Source organism: Nelumbo lutea, chromosome 2, assembly GCF_056320005.1.
Source record: "Nelumbo lutea isolate HS-2025 chromosome 2, American lotus-T2T, whole genome shotgun sequence".
Classification (NCBI taxonomy): domain Eukaryota; kingdom Viridiplantae; phylum Streptophyta; class Magnoliopsida; order Proteales; family Nelumbonaceae; genus Nelumbo; species Nelumbo lutea.
Window position 1 is genome coordinate 111,812,190 of NC_142685.1, and position 25,359 is coordinate 111,837,548.

A 25,359-nucleotide genomic window follows, 5' to 3' on the forward strand; every position below is an offset into this window, starting at 1 on the left:
TCACGATTTTCTAGTTCTTTGTGTCTTTCTTCCACCAACTCCCAAATCTCCTCGGAGATGAAAAATGTTTTCATTTGCATGCTCCAATAGTCATAGCTTTCTCCATAAAAAATAGGAAGTGGACATTTTGGAAAATGATCTAAAACAAAGCTGCTGAAACTTGATGCCATGAAATGTATTAGTTTTAGATTTGAATGATTGAATGTATCTTTGCTCTGATACCAAAAGTTTATTAGAGCAACGGGAAATGTTGTGGTAAAAATCAAAGGAATAACCAAAAAGTCAGTAGAAGAGAAGAGGAATATGGAATAAGGAGAATAAGAGATGAAGATTCTTAGCTTCTTGAACTCTCTTACAAAAGATTTCATATTACAATAAATATAAAGGAGTTTTACTTTTACCGTATAAACTTTTTAGCTTCCAACTCGCAAGACAACCCAGTTAATACAAAATATAAAATATAAAGAAAAATTATAAAATTACCACTCTTACTTTTCAACAATCTCAGACGATGATAGAGCCGGTGGTTTCGAAATCAAACTAACGACAGGTGGCCGAATGTTTTTATCAAATGGCAATTACTCAATCAAAAAAAAAATTTCCCTATAATATTTGTTTGGAACAGGTATCTGAATAACTTTGGTCGAATGGCAATTACTCAATTAAAATTTGTTTTCATACTATAGACATCGAGAGTTGCAGAATCGAGAGAGAGAGAGGGGTGAAAGGGATAAAGAGAACAACGATGCGCTGCAACTCCCGTTCCCATCGAAAGACATCTCTTATTTGCTCTCCTTTTTTTACCTCCCGTTCTTGTCACCTCTGTTTTTCACGACAGCCGCTGGGTTCCGATCGAGGAGTCGGGGAAGGAACAGATGTCTTCTCTTCATATTTCTCAATTGAGGCCTCCGTGATCTGAAGAATGGAGGATGGTGTGATAGGATAGAGGCAATGCCGACATCCTTGGCGGTTGGGAGGACAGAACCGTCGATTCGATTTAGAAAGTAGCATTCTCAAATATTGTGAAAATCGTGGCAAGGGATTAGGATGACTCAAGCCATGGGTCAGGAGGCTGGTAGGTAATGGCAATTACAATAAATGTAAGGACGGAGAAGATGAAGACATAGAAAGCTATACTGAGTGGCATGAACCTATAGTAACATTTGAAATTTGATTAATGGCATCGATGGCTAACTTAGAACATCTCGTGTGCTATTTTGACCTCTCATGGATGGATTTGAAATCAATATATGATGTCACTGGCCAGGAATTTCGATTGGAGAGAGAAAGGGTGCTAGAAGTTAAATGCCTGTCGAGGAATTTTTGCTACTACTACACCCACCATGGAAATTAAATGCACGCCTTCCCAGGAATTCCGATTGGAGAGGAAGATATGGGGAACTTGTGTATCTTGGTGGGCATTTAGCACCACAGGATCTGTTAAAGGGTCAGTCATGGCACCAAGACTGGAAGTGGGACCGTAGCCATGGGGGGCAGAAGGTGGCTGATTTCCTTGCAAAGTACGATCTGAATTCAGATTATTCGGATAAATTAGAGGAGAGAGAAGGGTTTCAGAAGTTAAACGCGTATTGAGGAATTTCTGCTACTGCACCTACCATGGAAATTAAACGCACGCCTTCCCAGGAATTCCGACTTGAGAGGAAGGGTGCCGTTACCGAGTCAAGATATAGGGAACTTGTGTATCTTGATGGGCATTTAGCACCACGGGATCTGTTAAAGGGTCAGTCGTGGCACCAAGACTGGGAGTACGTAATAACTTTCGAAATATATTTTTCTTTGATTATGAATATAAAGTTAAATTAAAATTTTAATTCATATGATTCAACTGGATGTCCGGTTCAAAATCAGGCCCAAGCATATAATATCAGGTATGGGGTGCAAGCCGGGCCAGGCCTGGGCAGAGACCTTAGTACTGTTGAATGTTGATCTTTGATACCCCATAAAAATCCGGCCCGGCCACGGTCATCCCTATCCACCAACATTGGCAGACGTGGTAGGAGGCAAGTATTTTCCGGGTAGCACATCTCCAAGGCCTAAACCCACATTAGACCATGATGATTTATGGGTTCTCTCACTTTCCGACGGAAAAAGGAATGTTCATTTCGTTGGAACGAGCTGCCAACGTTCGGATTAGAATCCGAAGGAAATATTGACCATCAAGGCACTACATCGATAAGGGCGCCAGTACGAGTGGCATCGGGCCATCGGCATTGCAATTTGACCGTTGCCAACTCGTTCGCTCGTGCGTCACGACTCACGAATCGTTTCCCTCTATAACTAGTGAATCGTTAATTCCATCTAATTTGGCGGTAAAAAACATAGGAATGTCGGTGGATCGGGTTAAGAAACAAAGCATTAAACTCGCACCAACAATCAGAGTTCGGTTTGAATCGGGCCCATGTTGAGTCCGACCAACTTGTTTGAGTTGTATGGGTGCGTTTGCGGCTTTGCGTTGTGTATGGGACGGTTCGGGTTGATGTAAAACCGTTCCGAACCCGATCTCCAACGCATCTTTCTTCGTGTACGGCCGAACCTCTTCCGCGCATTCCAATCCACTTCAGAAAACTCCGAAAATTCCATTTCCCGCCCACGCATTTCCCCTTCAAACTCCAATCCCGGCATTTATTTATATTTTCCCTTCTCGCTCTCTCTTCCTTTCTTTTTTCGTCGTCTCTGCTTCGGTTTCTTCCGTCCGGTCGCCGGCGGTGCAAGTCGTAAGTGATTGGCGAAGCTCCGGCGTTGAAACCTGCCAAGGATTAGACCATTGTCCAGTCCATAGAGTTGTCAAACCAAGAGAAGTCCGTTTCCATGGGAAAGCGGAAGACTAAGGAGGAGGCAACTCAGGCAAGTGCTTCAACTGCTTCTTCTAGAAAGAAGGAAAATAAAACTGCGGAACCTTTGGAGTCTCGGTTGTACGGGGAACCGGTTCCGGCAGAAGAAGCTCGGGAACGGTGGCCGGAAAGATACGACAAGAAGGTTTGGTAGCTAGAATCTTTGTTTTTTTTTACTTGTATTTTGGTAATCTTTGTGTCTGTCTGATCTGTATCTTGCGAGTTCTTGGTTTTGCCCCTTTGCTTTCCTGAGTTGAGAAAGCTGTTGTTGTTCTAGCAGAAGAAAAGCAAGAATGCTCGCGGATCTGGAGGGAACAAAAAGTAAGTATAAGTTTAATTTTCTACTCTTTTTTTTTCTTCGCCAGATTGTCGGCTTTCAGCTACTGCTATTGTTTTTCTAATGTTTTCTCGATTTAAATATATTGTGTGGTTGTTTAGAGAAGACACAGATGAGGCGGTATTGCTTGCACGGTGTCATTACAGGCAAGCTGAGGTCGATGGCTGCATTTTCAACCTCAACGATGACGCTTATGTGAAAGTGAGCTTTTGTGTTTGCCTTATATTTTGTCTTTTAGAAAATATGCACTTTTGGAGCCCAATCTTTTATGTTAGGAATCTGAAACACTAACAAGTTTACTGAAAACACTGACCTCTGATGTTTGAACCTCGAATTCTAGATGTTGTGCTTTAGTACGAAAAAGGAAAAAAAACTAAGGAATTCTTTGGCTTGATTGCACAGAATTGGTTTTAGTGATAAACGTCGTCCTAGGCTTCAGTTTGATGCTTTGTTATTCGACAATCACCTTTTTATTTAAATAAAAACTCATCGATAGAACTGGCTTTAGGAGGAGCTGAAAGGTTAGTTCCTTAGACGTGTTGAGCTCAAAATTATATACTTGAAGTAGTGATTGTGTGGATTGGAAATGAAACAGTACGTAGTGTAAAATGAATGTTTCCTGTGTTATTTTTTTAGCACTATAGTTTTAGGGCATTCTAGAGTAAGCAGAATTGGCTATTTTTTTTAATTTATTCTTTATTTTTCTATTCAGAACAAATGCAGAAAATGATTTCACAATGCTGAAAAGTTCAGTTTAAGGAATGCTAGTTTTCAGCTCAGTGTCTATTGTTCAAATAGTGGTCTTATGTAGCAGAAATTGTGGCCAAATAGAGCATAACTGAATTGCCATTTGAACTTGTACTCACAAGTAGTATGTTTTCAGGGGGAAGAGGGGAAGCCTAATTACATAGGGAGAATAGTTGAGCTGTTTGAGACCACTGATGGCGAGCCATATTTTACAGCACAATGGTTTTTCAAGGCTGAAGACACTGTAAGTTGAATATTATATCAAGCGTACTCTGCTGTTTTTTATCTAGGGTATCTTGAGTAACAGTCTTTTGGTGTGTCTGATGATTTTAGGTCATAGGGAAAGACCATTCTAGCCTTATTGACAGCAGAAGAGTGTTTCTTTCCAATATGCGTGATGACAACCCCTTGGACTGTATTGTATCGAAAATTCAAATTGCTCAAGTTTCTCCAAATGTATGGCCTTTTGCTTCTCAACTACGGAGGCTTGTTATGTTTGGTTATACGAGTATTGCATCTTTCAACAAATAGTCTTATAGAGTATAAGAGTATAAAGTCTTTCAGTAAATGTGTTACTGAGGGTCGTAGTAATTCCACTTGTTCAACAGATGGATTTGGTGGCAAAGCAGAGAACAATACCTTCTTCATGTGACTTATATTATGACATGTCATATTCGCCCACTTATTCAACATTTGCAAATTTGTCCATAGGTGATGTTTTGTTTCTAAAGCATTAGCAAATATTTTTTTCCCTCTTTGGATTTTGATCTTAATTTTGTTTATTTATGTTGAAAATCACGGTGGTACTTTTTTTTCTCATTTTTTTTTGATCAATCGGGAACTATTGTTCTCATTACTGATAGGTTTCGTATATTCCAGAGAGTACGAGGGCTGGAAGTGAAACTTCTTCGACCATTTCTAGTGAAGTTAGTTTTGATGGTGCTGAGGGTGAGTGCAAGCCTGTCTCTGAGAAGTCCTCCTCAATTTCCCTGCCTACAAAGCCAGAGATTGCTTTGCTGGACTTGTATTCTGGCTGTGGGGCAATGTCCACTGGTTTATGCCTTGGTGCAGCCATATCCGGCATAAACCTTGTTACGGTAAGCCAACTGCTATCTGTTTTTTGTTATGTTGAAACCTTCTTTTTTCTTACCCACGAATTTTGCAAGTATCGTATTTCTTTTCTTGTGTAAGATGTCTTGCTCTCTCCGAGTCGGGAGTATTTGCATTTCCATATAGGGGTATTTTGCTTATTTCCCGTATACCCTCATTGATTGTTGAATTTGGTTTTATGAGAGAGAAACTTCGTTCTTTAGGAATCAGCAGGAGAAACTAGGGTATGATACAATGTGTCATCCGTGGGCTTTGGAAACCCTTGCCATAACCTGTTTAATCTTTTATTATTATTTTTTTGTGTCATTGTGCTCATCTTTCATGGTTTACTTTGGTTTTAGTTTTGCCATCTTTCCTTTGAATAAATAGCTAACTTTGCTATATTTGTCTATGAAGAGGTGGGCTGTTGATCTGAACCAGTATGCTTGCGAAAGCCTCAGGTTGAACCATCCAGAGACCGTGGTATGGTATATGCTGCTTTTCTTTTCTTCTTACTTTTCATTATATACATGAATCGAGTATTTCCATATAGGTATTCATAATAAGCTTTGTTTTTACAGGTGAGGAATGAAACTGCGGAGAATTTTTTGGCTTTGTTAAAGAAATGGGAGCACCTTTGCAGGAAGTTCTCTTTGTTGAAGGCTGATGAGGATGTGGAAAATTTGGAGGAAAAAGAAGAAGAAGAAGAAGAAGAAGAAGATGATGATGATGATGATGATGATGATGATGATGATGATGATGATGATGATGATGATGAAGGTGACGAAAAAGATGATGAATTTTCTGAAGAAGTATTTGAAGTTGAAAAGATACTTGGAATTTGTTTTGGAGACCCCAATGAGAGCCAAAAGAAAGGATTATACTTCAAGGTTTTGTAATTTCTGAACGTTTTGAATTGTTTGTCCATGATGGTAGATAGTAAACTACATTTCTTTTGCTTGTTGCTTGATTTTTATATTTTTTGAGGTATTGCAATTACAAAAGCTAAAAAGTTGTTTATGCATGATGGGTGATTAATTTGCTTTTGTTTTGTTGCTGAACTTTCAATGTTGGTGCTATCAGAAAGTGTATTCCTTATTTTGTTTGGGGGAAAATCTAAAATTCTACTTAAAATCATCGTAAACTATTGGTAAGCACGTGGTGCATTTGGTTTGTCTTTTTGTGCATGGGTTGTAGTCTCTTGGATTTTGAGTCAATGGTTAGGGATATTGAATCAGCGGCTGTCTTGCCCCTTCACTCATGATAGCACAAGGTATAGAATAAAATTCTACTTGATTTCCTTTTGCATTCATTGTAGGGTTGTCATTCTGGGCTTTAGTGCAGGGAAATGGTTTTGGGTATGGAAAAATTTTTGTTAATTTTATAAAATCCAAAGTAATAAATTTCAACATTCTTATTATGTTTCCAATTTATTTTTTCTCTATTTGCTTTTTGATTTATTTCTTTCTAATTAGAAAGAGATACTGGATGATGCATAACTTAATTGATCAGTGAGACAATAAGATGAGCTTACAGATAGTGAGTGTTTTTGTAGGTGAGAAAAATAATGCAACCCACTTCTTCTACTTGATTTGGTAGAGCTTCAGAAAGAGTAGGATAGTTGAAACTTGAAAGGGCATGCATAAGAGTGAGTTTGTAAGGGGCTTAGAAGTGGTCTAACAAAACCTTTATGCATTTATGTATTTAATCGTTTGATTTTCTGTTTTGCAAAGTGTTATATTGTGCCAGCAGATTTAAGAAAGGAATGCTAGAGCTTTCTCTCTTTGTTTGGGAGCGGTTGGGACTTGCCAACAGATTTAAGACTGCTTTTTGGTCCCTCTACTTTTGTTTGACAACAGAAAAGGGGTAAAATCATGTGGAGATGTGCAAGAGCTGCATTGATATGGACAATCTGGGAAGAAAAGGAATGCTAGAACTTTTTTGGAGAAGGAAAGGAACCTTCAAGAGATAAAGTACTGCATCTTGGTTAGGGTGATTCATTGGTTGAAATATTTGGACTTGTTTCACCAATTCTTCTTTAATGACATTTGGAGGAATTGGGCAGCAGTGGCAAGCTGTTCCTCTTCCAAGACTAAAGTGAGAACAAGTTGAATTTTGAGGGAAGCAGTCTAGGAAACCCATGTACTTACGGGTTAGGTGGGGTATTGAGGAATGAAGTCGGGAATGTGATACCTTAACTTATCAGGTCCTTTAGAAGTGGGAGACTCTACTAGAGCAGAAATGTTTGCTGCCTTGCAAGGTGTACAGTTTGCAGCTCAATTAGGGGTGAACCAGCTAATGGTTGAAGGTGACTCAAAGGTTGTAATAAGCTGGTTGCAGGACCCAGAGTCAGTTGTTTGGTGCTTCAGGAATGAAATTAAAAAGTTTAAGGTGCTGACAAGAAACATGGACCTAAGAAAACAATGGGTGGGGAGATCAGCTAATGCTATGACGGACTGTCTAGCCAAGCAAGGGGCAGCTAGGACCCAGAGTCAGTTGTTTGGTGCTTCAGGAATGAAATTAAAAAGTTTAAGGTGCTGACAAGAAATATGGACCTAAGAAAACAATGGGTGGGGAGATCAGCTAATGCTATGACGGACTGTCTAGCCAAGCAAGGGGCAGCTAGGGAAGTTCTGTATTGGGCACAACTTTAACTTGTTACTTTTGTTTTCTTCTTTAGTGGAGAGATCGCAGCTCGTGCCTTTCCAAGGGTTGCTTGTATGCGTTAATATTAAAAAATTAATAAATGTTCATTTATTTATAAAAAAAATGTTGTATTGTGCCGTCTTTGTAGTTTGTTTATTGGGTGGCTTATATAATAAAAAAGCTATTTTTTCGGTGTTTGGAATGTAGTTGGATAATGTTTGATTGGGAGATATACGATAACTTTTATTTTAAATGAAAATAATTAATAAAAAATAAATATTGTTACTTTTATATTTTTGGGATATGCATTATTTAGTCTCATTTGAAATACTTAAATGTTTTCACTTTTATTTGAAAGGAAATGTTCTTGCAATTACTTGTTTGTTTCAGTCTGGTTGATTGAACACTTGTTGATATCCTGTTTTTCTTGTGGTATTCTTGTTATTGGTAGCTTAGCACTGGATTTGCTTTTTGTTGTTCATTGTGGTTCAAGTTTGGAATAATGATGTTTGTAATACATCTATTTAATTGGTTTACTTGGCTTGCCATATTTTTGTTTGATTTAGGTTCGTTGGAAGGGGTATGGTCCAAGTGAAGATACTTGGGAGCCTTTTGGTGGACTTGGGTATGCTGTGGTTTCTTTTTCTCCTTTTACTTGCATCCGTTTTTTATTTGTTGTATTAAATGTGTTCTAGAATAAATGCATATTTACTTGGTTTTGGTATTTGCTCTCTAGTGATTGTAAAGAAAGATTGCATGAGTTTGTGGAAGATGGTTACCGATCAAAGATTTTACCACTTCCCGTAAGTTGTATTGTACTTTGCAATATTTCAATAATTAAATTAATATGCATCTGTGAAGGCAATCTTTTTCTTATATTGCATGTTATTAATTATTGTTTTAACCTTTTGCTTTTGTTCAAGGGTGATGTGGATGTCATTTGCGGAGGGCCTCCATGTCAGGGCATTAGTGGGTTTAATCGTTTTAGAAATGTTGAAGCCCCATTAGATGATCCTAAGAACCATCAAATGGTTGTTTTCATGGATATTGTTGAATACTTGAAGCCTAAGTTTGTTTTAATGGAGAATGTGGTGGACATTTTAAAGTTTGCTCAGGGTTTTCTTGGACGCTATGCTATTGGCCGTCTTGTTGCAATGAACTACCAAGCAAGGCTTGGTTTGTTAGCTGCTGGATGTTATGGTCTACCTCAGTTTCGGATGCGTGTATTTTTATGGGGAGCTCGTCCTACAAAAGTATGCATATTCTGAAACATTAATTGTTAATTGAAGAAGTACTTCTTTGTTTTATCAATTTTATTGACTTCTTATTTTTGCAGAAATTACCTCAATATCCATTGCCTACTCATGAGGTTGTTGTAAGAGGGGGTATACCAAATGAATTTGAGGTATGGGTGATATTTCATACTTTGCTCTTGCTAATTCAGGTATGTTATTTTTTAACAATTTCTTTTGCAAATTCAGCGTAATACTGTTGCATTTGATGAGGATCAGCCTTGTAAGTTGGAGAAGGCTTTACTTCTTGGTGATGCGATATCTGACCTTCCCTCGGTATGTCTTCTGCTCATCTTGTTTGGTAATTTGATCCTTTTTAATTACATTTCACATGATGTTTTGTTTTGTTTGTTTATTACTATTGTTCATTTACAGGTCACAAATTTTGAAAGTCGTGATGAAATGCCATATTCAAAAGCACCTAAAACTGATTTCCAAAAGTATATACGTTTGAGTCGGAATGGTGAGCTTCATTCTTGTTTTCTCATTGGTTTTGAATTGATGTAATTCATTAAATGCCATGGAATTTGATTTTTCTCAAACCATTTTTGGTTTTGCTCACCCTTGGTCTCAAAATGCGTTCTCACACTTGTTAGCTTGTTAGCTTGGAGTTCTACCATTGCACAAGGCAATATTTTGAAAATTGTTAGAGAAAGTTGAACCAAATCATGAATTACGTCATAAATCATAAGATTTTTACTATTGTTATAAAAACTAAATAAAGATATATTAAGAGGAAAGGTGTGAGAGGGAGGGTCTTGTTGGGAAAATTTATAATTTAGGGGGGTGGCAATGAGCTTGAGAAAGATGGCCTTAGAAGTGGGTGTGGGTATAGGAGAAAAGGAGGAATGGGTTGATATAGATTGGATGAAACAATATATTGGTTAGAGTTTGAGAAGGGGTCTAGTTCTGATGTGGCTTGTTTTGGAGGAGTTTGGGAAAATATTGAACAAAACTGTTGATGGAAGATAAAGGATTGATTTTTAGGAGGACAATTTAGGCTCAAGTAACAATGGACTGATGGATTTGTTATTGACAAAACTCATGAAATAGGAGGACAATCTAGTTCTGATGTGGCTTGTTTAGGAGGAGTTTGGGAAAATATTGAACAAAACTGTTGATGGAAGATAAAGGATTGATTTTTAGGTGGACAATTTAGGCTCAAGTAACAATGGACTGATGGAATTGTTATTGACAAAACTCATGAAACTGGATGTTCAATTTACTTAGAAACGGTTGTGATTATTTAAGGTGGAGGTGTGTAAAAACCGTGTTTGTTTTTTATTTGTGGGTGGGGGGGGGGAGCAAGGAAAGCCATTTAGGTTGTTGGAAGAAAAGTTTGGTTTGCCTTTTAAGGGTATGGAGAATGACACTTTGATCATAGACAAGGCTGATGAATGTTGTGGTGCAAGATAATGGTAGTTCACCTAAAATTGGACAAGTCAGTTTTGAAGGTGGGAGGAAAGTTGGCATGAGACTAGGTTTTTGAGAAGAATGCGGTGTTGGAGCTAGAAATGATCAATGCTAATTCTAAGGCTTTGAAGGATTGTGAGATTATTCCTACTGCTACGAGAAGGTTCAGATTGCAAAATAATAATTGGAGAACTCAATTATCAAAGGTTTTTTGCTAGTTTGAAGGGGGTTTGTTTGGGATTAGTCTTAATAAGAGGGTAAGGAAGACAAAAAAAGTGCAATAGAAGTAAAGAGATCCTTGTTATAACTATTGTAGATGTGAAGAAATTTGGAAAATTGTTTTTGTAGATGTATTGCCGGTTTTTATTCGATGGTTGCAAGGTTTTTAGTTATGGTGGTTTGGTTCTATGGGTTGGGTGGATAGGTGGCAGGTCTAGGGTCCAAAGGGTTTGGTGGACAGGTTCCACTCTTCACCTTAATGTAGAGGTCTTATGCAGATTGGTAGTGGAAACAGATGTACTATGCTTGATTAAGGGTTAGAGGATTGGTAGAAATCAAGTGACTGTTTCCCATCTTCTCTTTGTTGATGATAATCTTGTTTTGTGAGAGTGTTCATGTAGAAATTGTGAGAAACTTGAAGATGTTGATTGGCAACTTTGTATGTCTCTTGGTTGAAGATCAAATGGAGTCAAAGTGGAATTGTAGGGATTAATCCGAAAGAAGGTGAGTTTTTGAGTTTTGCTGATTTGTTGGGATGTGAGGTTAGGAATTGACGTGATTTACTTAGGTTTGCCTTTGGGAGGAAAACCTAGGTTTGATGGGTTTTGGAAGTTGGTGGTGGAGAGGTTTGCTAAGAAACTGGCTCTATGGAAAGGGATTTTATTTCTTTAGGTGGAAGAATCATTTTGATCAGAACTACGTTGGCAAATTTTCCCATTTATTTCTTCTCATTTTTTGCATCTCTACTAGGATAGTTGGGTGACTAGAGAAATGTATGGACTTTTTGTGTGAACCAAGTGAAGGAAAAATGATCATTTGGTAAAATGGGAACCACAAATGTCAAGGTGACACCTAGATTGGTGTTGCCTAGGTGACAAGGACCGCCCTTGGAGGCTCACCTCTTCTAATCGCCAGACAGTTTTGTATATGATGTTATAAAATACTTTTGTATTAATTTTTGAGATTAGAGTTATAAAAAGACATTATTAAACTAAAGTATTCATTTTGTGTGTTTATATATTAATTTCTTTTTTGTTAGGGTTTAATCAACGTAGACATTCCTACTTGTTGTATTGAACCCTCAAAGACTTCAAAACTTGAACCAATAATTATCAAGGAAATATGGCTATGGGACCTGGGGAGCTACTTTAGGATACATGTTTTTTTATTAAAAATACCATTGCTAAGGTGACACTTAGGTACCTAGGCAATTAGGTGCAAGGTGCCCCATTGTCGCCTAGCAACATCTTGGTGCCTTGGAAACTATGACGGGAACATGCTAGTAAACCAAAGGAGAAAGGGGGTGTAGGGGTTGGAAACATTACCCTTAGAAACATTTCATTATTTGGTAAATGTTTGTGGAGATTTCCATTTGAAAGAGATAATCATGGTTGGGATACTAAAATTGCTCTCTAGTCAGCTTTAGCTTTTTAGGAAGTATTTCATGAGGTTTGCTCCATTTTTCTTCACCTATTTTATGTGGGGAGGGGTGATAAAATCCAGATTTGGGAAGACCTTTGGATAGGGGAAGCACTACTCATAGATAAATTCTTAAACCTTATGCCCTCTCTAACCTTAGAGTTGGAGTTGTGTCTAGAGTGGGAAAACAATCTCCTATTGGTGTTAATTGGAAGCTTGGCTTCAGAAGAGGCCTAAGGGAAAGTGGCTTACTTCCTTTGTTTACCTACTTGACATTTTGGAGGTAGTTTTCATGGACCTAAACTTTCAGGATTCTAGAATATGGTTAACCTCATTAGATGGTCTCTTTATTTGTTCCTCTGTTTTCGAAATTCTTGCTTTGTCTAGTCCAAAAGGGGTGGACTTCCGGATCAATGAAATTTGGATTAAGGCTATTCCGCCTAAAATTCAAGCATTTTGCTTATGTAAAGGGTAATTGTGAGACCTTCGTATTTGGGAGTTTATTTTGTTCTTTGTTTGGGTGTGGGTGGGACCCCCTCAAGATGTGGGCATTTTCTTTAATGGTGGGGATGAGGTCAGTAAAATCCTCGAATATTTCTTTAGTGGTGGTGGAAGGAGACTCAAAGGTGGTAATTAGCTGATGCTAAACTAAACCACTAGGAGGGGCCTTGGAGATTCTCCCATCAGCTCAATGAAATCAGGGTTATGCAATAACAGTTAGCCTATGTTTTTAGGTGGATTCCAAGAGATTTGAACTCATAGATGCTCTAGCTAAATTTGGGGCGATGGAGGATTGATGCATCTCTTATACATCTTGTATATCCTTTCCTCTTTTTGTTAATGAAAGTTTCCCTTTCTTAAAAAGAGAAAAAGATGTTTGCATTTCAATCCTTATTTTTTGAGGAAACCAAAGATAAGAAAGAGTACTTTGGAGAGCTACTAAGGCGTCAATTAGTTGGGTTGTTTGGGAAGAAAGGAATAATACAATCTTTAATGGGAAAAGTAGAACTTTGGGTAGAGACCTTGGACAACTTTTAGATTTTCTCAATCACTAACATCTTAGGAGCTTGGACCGAGGTAGCACATTACTATATAGAAAAAAGAGAATAGGAGTGGAGTGGAATCCTCCTAAAAGCCAACATAGTAAAGTTTAGTTTTGACAGGAGCTCCTTTGTTAATTTGGGTATGACATGGATGAGTGTAATTAGAATTATGAGAGTAGGATGTTGGCTTTATTTTCAAGGCCAATGGGTATGGGAAACTCCCTAAAGGCTAAATTGTTGGCATTGTTGCAAGAAAGGATTAAAATTTTGTCATGTATTGGCCCATATCGGTTGATTCGTATCGTATTGGAGCCTTCTTGATATGCCCCTACGTTTCGGGTGGATAAGTGGTTCAGAGGGTAGATTGGCCTTAAATCGGCCCCTCTGAACCAATTTTGAAAAAAAAATAAAAATAAAAAGCACAATAATAGTACCAATACAGGCCACTACGCCTTGTATCGATACTTTGAACCTTGGTTGCAAGGACTTTGGTTTGCAAAGTTATCAGGTTATAAAATCAGGTAGAGGTGTTATTGATAAAAAATAGGTGGAGGTGGAAGGGGATTCAAAATTAATTATTCTCACATGGACTCTCAAACATGTCTTTAGGGAAGTGTAAAGGATTGCAAATGACATAAATGTTGGATATAAGTGGGAAAGGAGTACAAATGGGTTAGTTAGTTTGTTCCCTTGCCTAAACAAGGGGTTATGAGGCAACATTTGTTCTAAGCTTCTATGTAAATTTGCTTTTTGTCTTTTGAGGATGAAAATCTTGTCATTAAGACAAAACTCATCTATAACCAAATATAATAAAATAATTTTTTGGTATAGTAGGATGAATGGGAGGATGAGTATATTGTTCTATTTTTTTAGAGGTGATTCCTTGTCACCATTTTGTAATTCTCTATTGTCTTTATGAACAATTTTGCTTTTATGCTTGGTGCAAAACGACTAAATACATATATGAACATGAATATACCCTATTTTTAATCCATATCTATCGTATATGTACATAAAACAATAGAATTTACCACTTGTACTATAGAAGCATAAGATGATATATCAAGTTTAATTTGAAAATTGAATAATCTACATATTGCCTCTTTAACCTACAGATGACAAAAAATACTCAATTTTTGGTCCTAAGTAACTTAAGTAATCATTTTCTAATAATGGTTGTAAGATAACTTTCTCCCGACAAAACTAAAATGCTAAATTAAAATAAAAAATGATAGTAGAAAAATAATTATCAAGTAAATTCACTTGAGTTATTGTGAATTGCAAGAATCGTATAAATCATGTCGTAAAAGGATTCATACATAAGAGGCAAGTTCATGTGGAAATGTATCAAGGCAGCCCCCTTGGATATATTTGCTGATTTTTCTTTTGATGACCTGTGGATGTATTGGTTAGTAATAGCTAATACTTCTACAAAGAATAATAGAAGTTTGTTAGAATGGGATCTACCTCCAAAAGGTGTCATCAAGTTAAATTGTGATGGGAGCAGCCAAAGTAACCTTGGGCCTTTAGGTAAAGGGGAGTGCCTTGAGGAATTAGGAAAGCAACATCATCTCCTTATTCTCAGGATCGGTGGGAGTGGGGGACTCTACAAGGTCATAAATATTAGCCCCCTTGGATATATTTGCTGATTTTTCTTTTGATGACCTGTGGAGGTATTGGTTAGTAATAGCTAATACTTCTACAAAGAATAATAGAAGTTTGTTAGAATGGGATCTACCTCCAAAAGGTGTCATCAAGTTAAATTGTGATGGGAGCAGCCAAAGTAACCCTGGGCCTTTAGGTAAAGGGGAGTGCCCTGAGGAATTAGGAAAGCAACATCATCTCCTTATTCTCAGGATCGGTGGGAGTGGGGGACTCTACAAGGTCATAAATATTAGCTACTATACAAGGAATTTAGATCGCTAACCATCTTGGTGTGGAACATCTCCTAGTTGAAAGGGACTCTCAGGTGGTAACATGGTGGCTTCTAAACTCAGATGCTACCATTTGGGGCTACAAAGATCTCATAAAAAAAGTAAAGTGGTTAACCAGTAATATGAGAATTGAGGTAAAATGGGTAAGCAGGTCAGCTCATACTATGGTTGATTCATTGGCCAAATAGGGGTTTCTTGGGTGGATCTTTTTTGTGCTACATTGTAACTTGTTCTAGCATCTTGTGCTTCTCCTTGGAGGCATTGTACTATTTATCATTGGTGATTAATAAATTTCTTTGAATTATAAAAAGGGATTCATACATAAGATTCAAATGAAACCCTTGGGATTGATGATTCAAATAGTGAATCATGTCGTACATTTTAAGATTTTGACAATATTTGTATCAGACAATGACCCTTGATGCACCCTAAAGGCCTTTGGAGGTTCTTATCTTCTTTATCTTAAATCTACCAACCTCTTGAATAAACTTACTACATGCACCGTAAAGGCCCAAGCTAATTTGTTTATTGTGTTTTTAGTGGAGTTGTTTTGTTCCACTCCTTTTGATACATCTTGAATATTGGTATTATTGACAATTCTTACTTTTATTATGTAGAGTTAGGTGTTTCTGCCTCTAAGTGTCAATCATCACAGAAGGCAATGCTGTTTGATCATTGTCCTTTGCAGTTGAATGAGGATGACTATCAACGTGTTTGTCGAATTCCGAAGAAAAAGGTTGTGTTTTTACCTTGTAAAGTCATCTACTTATTCACTGTCCACTTAAATTTTAGATTCTTTAGATCATTTTTATTTTTTATTTTTTTGTGATAGGGTGCAAACTTTAGGGACCTTCCTGGAGTTCTGGTTCGCCCTGATAATGTTGTAGAATGGGACAAATCGGTTGAACGCGTGTTTTTGCCCTCTGGAAAGCCTTTGGTAATACTTGTATCCCTTCACTTGCTGTCTTCTTGTTACTTCGCAGTTATTTAAACATACTTATATGATTTATCCCATAGGTTCCTGACTATGCAATGTCCTTTGTTCGAGGCACTTCAACTAAGTAAGCATTTCTCTTTCATTTGTGTATGCCTTATTTGTTGTGTCCTTTTTTTCTTTGCCTTCTAATTATTTTTGGGATATTACACAGACCATTTGGCCGTCTGTGGTGGGATGAAACAGTTCCAACTGTTGTTACTAGGGCTGAGCCTCATAACCAGGTACTGATGTAGGGCAATATTTTAAAATTGTTTTCATAATAAATATTCATTACTCACATATTGACCGACATAATTGGATTTTGACAGATAATATTGCATCCTGAACAAGACAGGGTTCTTACAATTCGTGAAAATGCAAGGCTGCAAGGCTTTCTTGACTTTTACAAGCTTTGTGGGCCTGTTAAGGAGAGGTAGGCTCATCAAATTAAAACTTATAATTTTTGCTTTGGTGATTTATAATCCCTCCTAAATAAGCCCAATTTAGGTTGGTTGAATTTTGGAACACTATTATTTGTATATTTTGGTTTAATATCTTTTCTTTGGTAGAATGTATAGCGTCTTATGCTTCTGTGATTCTTTTCTTCCAACATCTATTTTATATATGAAAACCATGGTGTAAATGTTGGTAGGTATTCTGATAATTTATATTGCTGTAACCTTTGGGGGCTAGAGTTGGAATTGAATTCTATCATGTCTATGAATTTAGGGTGGCTTGATATTTAAAATTCTTTGTTGGATATGCAAAGGAGCATAGTGTAGAAAATTTATTAATTTTAATAAAATAGTTGTAAGGTTAGTTATGTTTTATGAAGCAGATTGTCAGGTAGTCAAGAAAAAATTGTTCAAAAATTGAGTGGCAAAAATGTGTATGCTGAGATGGATGAGCGGAAAACTTAGTAGGATAGAAGCAGAAATGAAGTCATTTGGAGGAGGCTAGGAGTAGCTTCAATGGGTGATAAAATGATAGAAAGTAGACTAAGATGATTTGTTCACATGCATAAAAGACCATCAACAACACCAAAAAGTAGTTATTTGTTGCAAGTTGAAAGAGATAGTAGCGTTTGGAGGAAAGAAGGCGTGGAGGTCCTACCCCCATTAGATTTTAAAATATGTGGTTACTCCACCCAGGGTTTACTAACAAAGTGAGGGAGTGTGGTATGAGTGTAACCCATTGGTGGAATGGTGAGGGATGAAATTCCATAAGAAACTTCATTTTTTGAAAGCAAAAATCAAGGAGTGGAATCTGATGGAGTTTGGGAGGGTAGAAAAAAGAAAAGGGAGATCTGTTGGATAAGATTGAAAGACTTGACTCTAAAGAAGAAAGGGGAGAACTTGGAGAGGAAGACAATGAGCTCAGGAGGGATTTAAGAAGATAGTTAGAGGACTGCCCGCATAAGGAGGAAATTAGCTAGAGGCAAAAATCTCGGTGTAAATGGGTTCAAGAGGGGGGCAAAAACACTAGGTTTTTCCACTCTCTAGTAGATGGCAGGAGAAGGAAGAACCTGATCTCCAAACTGATAGTAGATGGAGTTGAGCTAGTACATCAAGAGGAGATTGCTGGGGCTTGTGTGGAGCACTTCAAATCTATTCTAAGAAGGTCTGTGTGTAGAAGGGTGTGGGTAGAAGGATTGGATTGGCCAGATGTAGGGGTGGAGAACAAGAGAAGGTTGGAGAGAAGCTTTAGTTTAGAAGAGATTAAGGAGGCTGTATTCTCTATGGATAGAACAAAAGCCCAGGGTCGGATGGTTTCACAATGGCTTTTTATCAGGATTGTTGGGATATTTTGAAAGATGATCTTTTGCGGGTGTTTGAGGAGTTTTTTAGGAGAGGAATTGTCAATCCGGGTGTGAACTCTACATTTATAGCCTTAATTCCAAAAAAGAAAGATGCTTTCCACTCAAAGGATTTTAAGCTAATTAGCTTGGTTAATGGCTTGTATAAGATCATTGCAAAAGTGTTGTCTTTGAGGCTAAAGAAGGTTTTGCCAGATATCATTGCACACTACCAAGGAGCTTTTGTGAATGGAAGACAAATTACTGATTAGATTTTAATTGCTAATGAGAGTGTGGAGAACTTTAAGAGGGATAAGAAGGGAGTGGTTTGTAAGTTGGACTTGGAAAAGGCTTATAACTTGGTGGACTGGGAATTTTTGAGGAAAGTTTTGACTAAATTTGGGTTTGGGGATAGGTGGTGTAAGTGGATTATGAGTTGTGTCCGGAATTGTCATTACTCAGTGCTAGTGAATGGGATAGTGGTAGATTTCTTTCCAAGCCAGTAGGGGTATAAGACGAGGAGACCCCCTTTCTCCTTTCTTGTTCATTCTAATTGCGGAGGTTTTGGGGAAATTGATTCACAGAGCAGATTCTAGGGGGCTTAATAGAGGCTAGAGAGTTGGGAGGGTGGAAACCCCCCTTACTCGCAGTTTGCTAATGACCCGATTCTGTTTTGTGAAGGCGGTAATGTGAGCTTTATCAGGAATTTGAAGTCGGTGATACAACTGTTTGAGCAAATATCTAACTTGAAGGTTAACCTTGGGAAAAGTTGTGTTGTGGGGGTGAATTTGGAGGAGGGAGAGATCAGGGAGAGTGCTGAAGTGCTGAAGTGCTGGGGTGTGAAGTCTCAGGGTGGCCTTTGAACTACTTAGGGTTGCCTTTAGGTGATAATCCTATGAGAGGGAGCTTTTAGAACTCGGTGGTGGAAAGGTTTGAAAAAAGACTGGTGTCATGGAAAAAGAACTAGCTCTCTCTTGGTGGGAGAATTACTCTTATTAAGGCCACGCTTGCTAATTTACTTATTTTTTTTTCTTGTCGGTGTTTAAAATCCCAGTGAAGGTTGCTAATAGATTGGAGAGGTTAATAAGAGATTTCCTGTGGGAATCGAGAGAGGAAAAGAGGGATCATAGAGTTAGCTGGGAGATAGTTTGTAGGAGTAAGACATGTGATGGTTTAGGGCTTGGGAATTTTAGGAGAAGGAATATGACTGCTGGGAAAGTGGTTGTGGAGATTCCCCTTGGAGGAGGAGAAGCTATGGGCTAGAGTAGTGGCAAGTATTCATGAGCTGGAGAATAATGGATGGGACGCTGGAGTCAGAGCTAGGACCACAAGCAATTCTCCTTGGAAAGCCATTCATGACCTGCTACCAGTTTTCTCCCCTAATATCAGGTATGATTTGAATTCTGGTAACTCCATAAAATTTTGGGAACAAACCTGGGTGGGGAGTGCCCCTCTAAAGGATCAATTTCCTTCTTTGTTTGCTCTTTCTGATATGAAAAATGAGCCAATCTTGTCTTTTACCACCTCGTCCTCTTCCACTTCTGGGATTGGGTGGAACTTGGGTCTAAGAAGGGATTTGAGGAACTCAGACTTTGACAATATTTTGAGCCTTATTGCAATTCTTGATAACGTTGTCTTAGACCTCGCTAGGGTGGATTCTAGAATTTGGACACCTTCTTCCAACGGCATTTTTTCTTGTGCTTCTTTTTTCAAAGTCTTAAGTCAGTCCACTAGTCCTACTTTCCCTCCTTTTCTTGTTGATGAGGTTTGGTGTAGAGCAATACCTCATAGAGTTGGTAATTTTTGTTGGGAAGCCTATATGGAAAGAATCAACACTGGTGATTTACTCCAAAAGAAGAAACCCAATACTTGTTTGTCACCTCAGTGGTGTGTTCTTTGTAAAGTGGCTGGGGAGATTGGTTTTCACGAACTGGTGTCTTGCCATTTTGCGAGGTCAATTTGTGAATGGGCTTTGTCTCTATTTGGATGTAGTTGGAATACCCCATCAGACTTGTGAGGCCTTTTTTCCCCTTCTTTTCAGATGGCAGATAAAAAGGGAAAGGACAATGTGGAGAGGACTAAGGGCTGTAGTATGTTGAACTCTTTGGGAAGAAAGAAACTCTAGGATATTCTCAGAAGCTCAGCGAGGAGCAACAGGTTTGAGGGCTATCATTCATATTAGGGCGGTAATGAGTGTGGCTTGGACCCCTCTACCTAGTGGATTCGTGAAACTAAACTTTGATGGGTGTAGCAGGGGAAATCTTGGACAATCGGGGATTGGGGGTGTTTTTAGGGATGAAAATGGGGTCATTTCTGCTATGTTCTCAGGCCCAATTGGAGTGGGTGACTCCCTTAGAGCTGATATCTTTGCAGTTATGGAAGGAGTACAGAAAGCTAAGGAGTTGAACATTAGGAAACTTTTAATTGAATGGGATTCAGAGGTGGTGATAGGGTGGTTGATTAAAGATCACAATGGCTTATGGAAGTACAATAATGAGAGGAGGAAATTCAAGTGGCTGGTGTGGGAGATGGAAGTTAAGATACTTTGGGTTAAAAGATCGTATAATTCCCTAGCTGACGGTTTAGCTAAACAAGGGGCGGAAAGGGATTCACTTTTTTGGGCTAAGCTGTAACTATAGTGTGCTTTTTGTCTTTTTATTCTTTTCTTGAGGTTCTTTGTTGCTCTTGGAAGATAAGCGTGTTTGTCTTCCTATTGCAAATCTTCTTTTGATGAATTAATGAAAGTGTTATTGATCAAAACAAAAAAAAGTAGTAAGAAATGGTGGATATGGCATTAAATAGAATGAAATGGTGAACAAGGATTCATGTAACCAATCCCATATAATTGGTTTAAGGTTTTATGGTATTAAATAGAATGAAATGGTGGATATGGTATTAATAGATGGACGGCGATGACGATGATGGTGAAAATAGGATTTATAGGTCTTTGTTTTCAAAGAAAAGAGTGCAAATGTTTGTTTTTTTAATTGTTAAGGTATGTAAGTTGGATAATTTTATGCTTATGTTTTTGGTTTCTTTTTTACCATTATACCATTGATTTGAAGAAAACATAAACTGGTTTTTTGATGAATAATAGAAATTTTATTAAAACTTGTAAACAGAGATATACATTTGCTGTACGTTGAGGTTGGGTATTACTGATTTAAGGTCTGCTCGTGGGTTCTGTGTGGGGGGTTGTGGGTGACTAATGATGAAGAATATGAATGGAAAACAACTAGAGTGCTTGTTGTCTATAAAAAATATGTGAAGTGTTGTTGTTAGGGTAAACAACGAAGAGACTGGCCCACTTGGAAGAAGAAACGAGGGAGAGGGAAAACAACAATCAGAATTAACTAAAACCAAACTTTATTTCCTGGGATCAACTTTTCTTCAACTGGAAATTACAATTTATAGACTCTACTTATAAGCTCGGATGTCCCTTTACAAACTCCTATTTGAACTTGGAAATTGAGAAAAAAGAACTTTTATTTATTTTAACTAAGACAAATTAAAAGATGACCCATAAAGACAATTACTATGATAGTGTTTGGTTCATTTCCGTTTATAAAAAAATCAGCACCAACTCAGCGTCACATAGGTGTTCCCTTCAGTGGAACTTGAAATGTTGTTTGGTTAAACTGTTTATCAAGGAAATGTTTTTCTCAGGCTGTGTGAGAGTCATCCATTCTAAAAACGTTCTTCAACAGCATTTCTTGTTCTTCAAGAAACATGCCGTAGAAAGTCTGAAAGTGTTTAATTAAATAAATTGCAGTGGAACCAAGTATTCCTAAAATAACTTTAATAACTCATGACTCATACCACTGCAACCGACTTTAAAGACAAAAAATTACTAAAAATAGTGAACTCGGGAATTACTCTAGATAGCAAGTTTGGAACCATACAATTCTGAAAGGCAAGACTAAATTCGTAATGCACCAATAAGTAGAAAATAAATAAAAGAGCTGAAACAATACCCATATCCTATAACCCAAGGATTTTGAAATTGGCAGAGGAATTGGAAAACTGGCTTAATTATTCCCCATTGGTTCTTTCCTTGCTTCCATATTTGTATTATTTTCCCCCGGTTTGAAAAAACTCGAGTTTTTAAGTAGCGAAGAATTAATGTTTGCTCCAAGTCACGAATTAGATGTTTGGTATTGGGAATCAAAGGGATGATAAGATCTGCAACACCGGAATTTTAGGATTCTTATCTTCAAAAATCACCATTTCAATATGATGCATCTTTTCTTCTTTAAGCACATGGTGAAGACTTGTAAAAAAACATTATAGGAAATTTTTTGTGGAACTTGTTGGACTTCCAAATTTGGCTTTTGATTCGTTTCTTCTTGTCTCTGGCTTTTTTGATGAATCCACTTTTTTTGGAACTTCAACTTTGTATTCAAAACTCATAATTATGAATTTCTGATGATTTACATAGATATAGCAAGTCAGCTTGCATTTCACAGCTATCATTGCAAAGTTCTTTTACACAAATTAGGATATCCTTCCCACTCATCTTCAACACTTGCGCAGATGATTCTTGATATAGATTTGCCTTTGGATTTGGTATTGCAACCCAAGGTTCTAAATATCGATATGCCTGAGGCGTATCAGGTGATATTGATAGTGTTTTTTTGCTTTTTAATTTTTTTTTTAAACTGGTTGAGTGGGCCCGGATTAAGGCTCCTCCATCCCTTGAACTGGTCAGAACCTCGATTGTATTGAGAAACCATCGGCATGATATGTATTGACCAATACGTATTGATGCTTTGAACCTTGTTGCAACCTTTTGATATGGTTCTAACATCTTGGGATTTGGGTCTGTTACCTCCTAACATGGATGCTCCGATACCTTTTTATATGGATCTAGTATCTTAGGATTTGGCTTTGATACCAAATCGATGTTGGGCTGGGCAGGAATCCTAATTTGAGCTCTAGTGATGGATTTTGTGGGGTGAACGAGGGGCTGTGGGTGATTGAAGATGAGAGTTGGTTGGAAAGGAAGTAGAATGCTTGCTTTGCTACAAATAGTTAGTTAGAAATTATGAAGAAAGATATGAGCTCTTGTTATAAGGGTAAATAACAACGAGACATAATTGAGATGAAGAAAAAAGGGAGATTTCTGACAAGTCATAATTAAGATAAACCAAAATTTATTTTTTATTATTTAGGGCTTTTAGATCTCCTTAAATGATATGTTCCTTCTCCCATTTCCATTGTGTTTTGCATTTTAAAAGTTACTGCCATGAAATCTACCCTAATTGAATCTCCTAAAGGTTGAATGAATTTGATCCTCTAATGTCTTCTTTTATTTTACCATTCTTCCTTGCTCCATAAACGATAAGTTGGTTGGCCAGCCTCGCCTTGAGTTTGCAAAAGTCTTTTCTGCCTAAATGCATTTTATTTTCTTGTATTTGTTTCAGGTACATACAAGTTGGCAATGCTGTGGCTGTACCTGTGGCTAGAGCATTAGGTTATGCTCTAGGTTTGGCTTACCGTGGTATTTGTGACGAGGAACCCTTATTGGTTCTTCCTCAGAAATTTCCTAATTCTCTTAAACGTGTTCCTTCTGAATCAATTGAGGATGATGTTAATTCATGATGTAATAGCTTTATTTTTTTTCTAATATTCTTGTATTGATAAATGTTGTTTATGTATTTTATTTGTCGCAAACCCCTGTGTAATTGAGATTCATTAAATCGTGATCCATGAACATGAGGGTTTGGCGAAAGTTTGTGTTGTCGACCTGTTGCAACTTTTTTTTTTCGGCTTGGGATTTGTCTTGTAAAGACGAGTTCCTAATAGCTTTATTTGTTTTCTTATATTTTTATTGATTTGTGGCAAACCTCGAGGGATTTTATATACCCCTGTAAATAGGTGTATTGGGGCCCAAAGATGTGATGCGAATGCCCCATATGGGATATATTGTGTTGATATTTTAAACTTTGGGCAAACCCTATTGAAATTGAGATACATCAAGGATTCATGTTTACGAGTTTGGCAAAAGTTTAATGACCTGTCGCTCTCTCTTTTTGGGTTGGGGATTGGTGGTAAGTATAGGTTCACTTAGTGGAGTTCATTAAATTGAGTTTTTATCGTAAAGCATGTCAAAAAGTAAATTTTAATTTTTTTGTATGCTTTTAACTTAATTGTGGGTAAAATGAAGTTACATTTGTAATAATCTTTTAAATGGATACAATGTTTAAAAATGGGGAAGTGTGATGTGAAGCGTTTTATTATCTATAGGTGTGAGGCGTAGTTTAGAATGTGAGAGTCACATAAGGCATAAACCTCTTTAAGAGGAAGGGGATAAGGTGGAAGAAGGATTTTATTTTTTTTATTCTTAATAAAAAATTTTATATTAAAAAGAATAAAGATGCATAGTGTTAATTGAGAGATGGGGAATTGGAATTTCAGAATTTCTTTCTTTCCCTTTTCTTTATTTCTTTCTCTTTTTCTTTTTTTTTTGTTTTTGTTTTTATTTATTTTTCTATATTTTTATGAGGTCTTTATGAAGTATACGTCTCTAGCATGGCTCTCATGAAAAAAAAATGCATGAGGCGTACTCTTCTTGCACCTAAGGTGTAGATGTCAACTCTTCTAGCATACACCTCAAGTCATTTTGTATTCTGTTTTATCCTCTTTTTCTGGTGTACTTTTATATTTTCTGCAAGTTCCTACTTTTATGTATTTTTGTTATATTTTATCAATTTTCTGTGATATGGTCTTGATAAGGGCAGTTTGAGGTTTTAGTAATGTTTAAACTTGCAGATAACAAGAACATGAAAGCAAATGTAAGTGGCCAAGTGTTGGAATCTAAAACTTCTTATTAAGTCTTTAATGCAAATGAAAGATTGGGAGAAGGGTGGCAAGTGGCATTGTAATTTACCCAATTCACGTTTGTGTCTCAAACTTGGTCGTTGAAAGTTGCTCTAAAACTATTATTAATGCCATATCTGATAGAACATTAGATGTTACTGTTGATGTTTAGCTTATATTGAATGAGATCTTTATGTTAATCAATGCCCATGAGTTGACAATAAGAGGAGTCAATTGTTAGGCTATTATTTGGTTGCATTCCATTAACGCCTTTTTTTATTCATTTGTCCATGATATTATAATATTTGTATCATTTGAATTAATTTTTTTTTATAATTTTCAATATCCAATTGCAATCTGAATTCGATTTGAATCTAATATGAATTGATTCGTCTTTGAATATAAACCAATGAAAATTGGATCTTCCTATTTCCGATTCAGTATGCAGTCCTATGGATTAAAGAGTAAGATTTCATTGTTGAGTTTTCAGTGAGAGACTCGCAGTCTTCATGACTTGGTGATAATTGAAAATAATAAAGGGATTATTGATAATTAGGGTGTTATTTGGTAAGTTTTTTTAGGAAAATTTTCTGATAGCCAGGTGGTCAAAATGATAAAGAAATTTTGGGTGTTGTCTTTAAGGATCGTTTGGTAAATATCTTAATATATCATGGTGTTCCAATTTAAATGAATTTTAGGCAAAGAGAGAAAGTAAGCTAAGCACAGAAGTTGTTTTTGCCAATTTTGACTTCCATTCGCTTTTTAGGACACAAGTCCT

The 25,359-nt window shown here is 37.2% G+C and overlaps 1 protein-coding gene across 2 annotated transcripts; it reads left to right on the plus strand.

Moving 5' to 3' along the window:
- Positions 1 to 2,565: 2,565 nt before the first annotated feature.
- On the plus strand, positions 2,566 to 23,493 carry LOC148872823 (DNA (cytosine-5)-methyltransferase CMT3-like). Of its 2 annotated transcripts, none has more exons than XM_088970582.1 (21): positions 2,566 to 2,997; positions 3,133 to 3,173; positions 3,291 to 3,390; positions 4,073 to 4,180; positions 4,270 to 4,392; positions 4,545 to 4,647; positions 4,816 to 5,033; positions 5,443 to 5,508; positions 5,607 to 5,915; positions 8,238 to 8,296; positions 8,408 to 8,474; positions 8,595 to 8,924; positions 9,008 to 9,076; positions 9,153 to 9,239; positions 9,339 to 9,426; positions 15,609 to 15,727; positions 15,824 to 15,928; positions 16,009 to 16,052; positions 16,140 to 16,209; positions 16,297 to 16,400; positions 23,186 to 23,493. In XM_088970582.1, exons 1-21 carry the CDS (start codon positions 2,830 to 2,832, stop codon positions 23,361 to 23,363), a joined length of 2,556 nt encoding a protein of 851 aa, XP_088826708.1. In that variant the 5' UTR covers positions 2,566 to 2,829; the 3' UTR covers positions 23,364 to 23,493. The 2 variants fall into 2 exon arrangements, with proteins under 2 accessions (XP_088826708.1, XP_088826707.1); XM_088970581.1 differs by having other exon boundaries at positions 2,611 to 2,997; positions 3,130 to 3,173.
- The last annotated feature ends 1,866 nt before the right edge of the window (positions 23,494 to 25,359 follow it).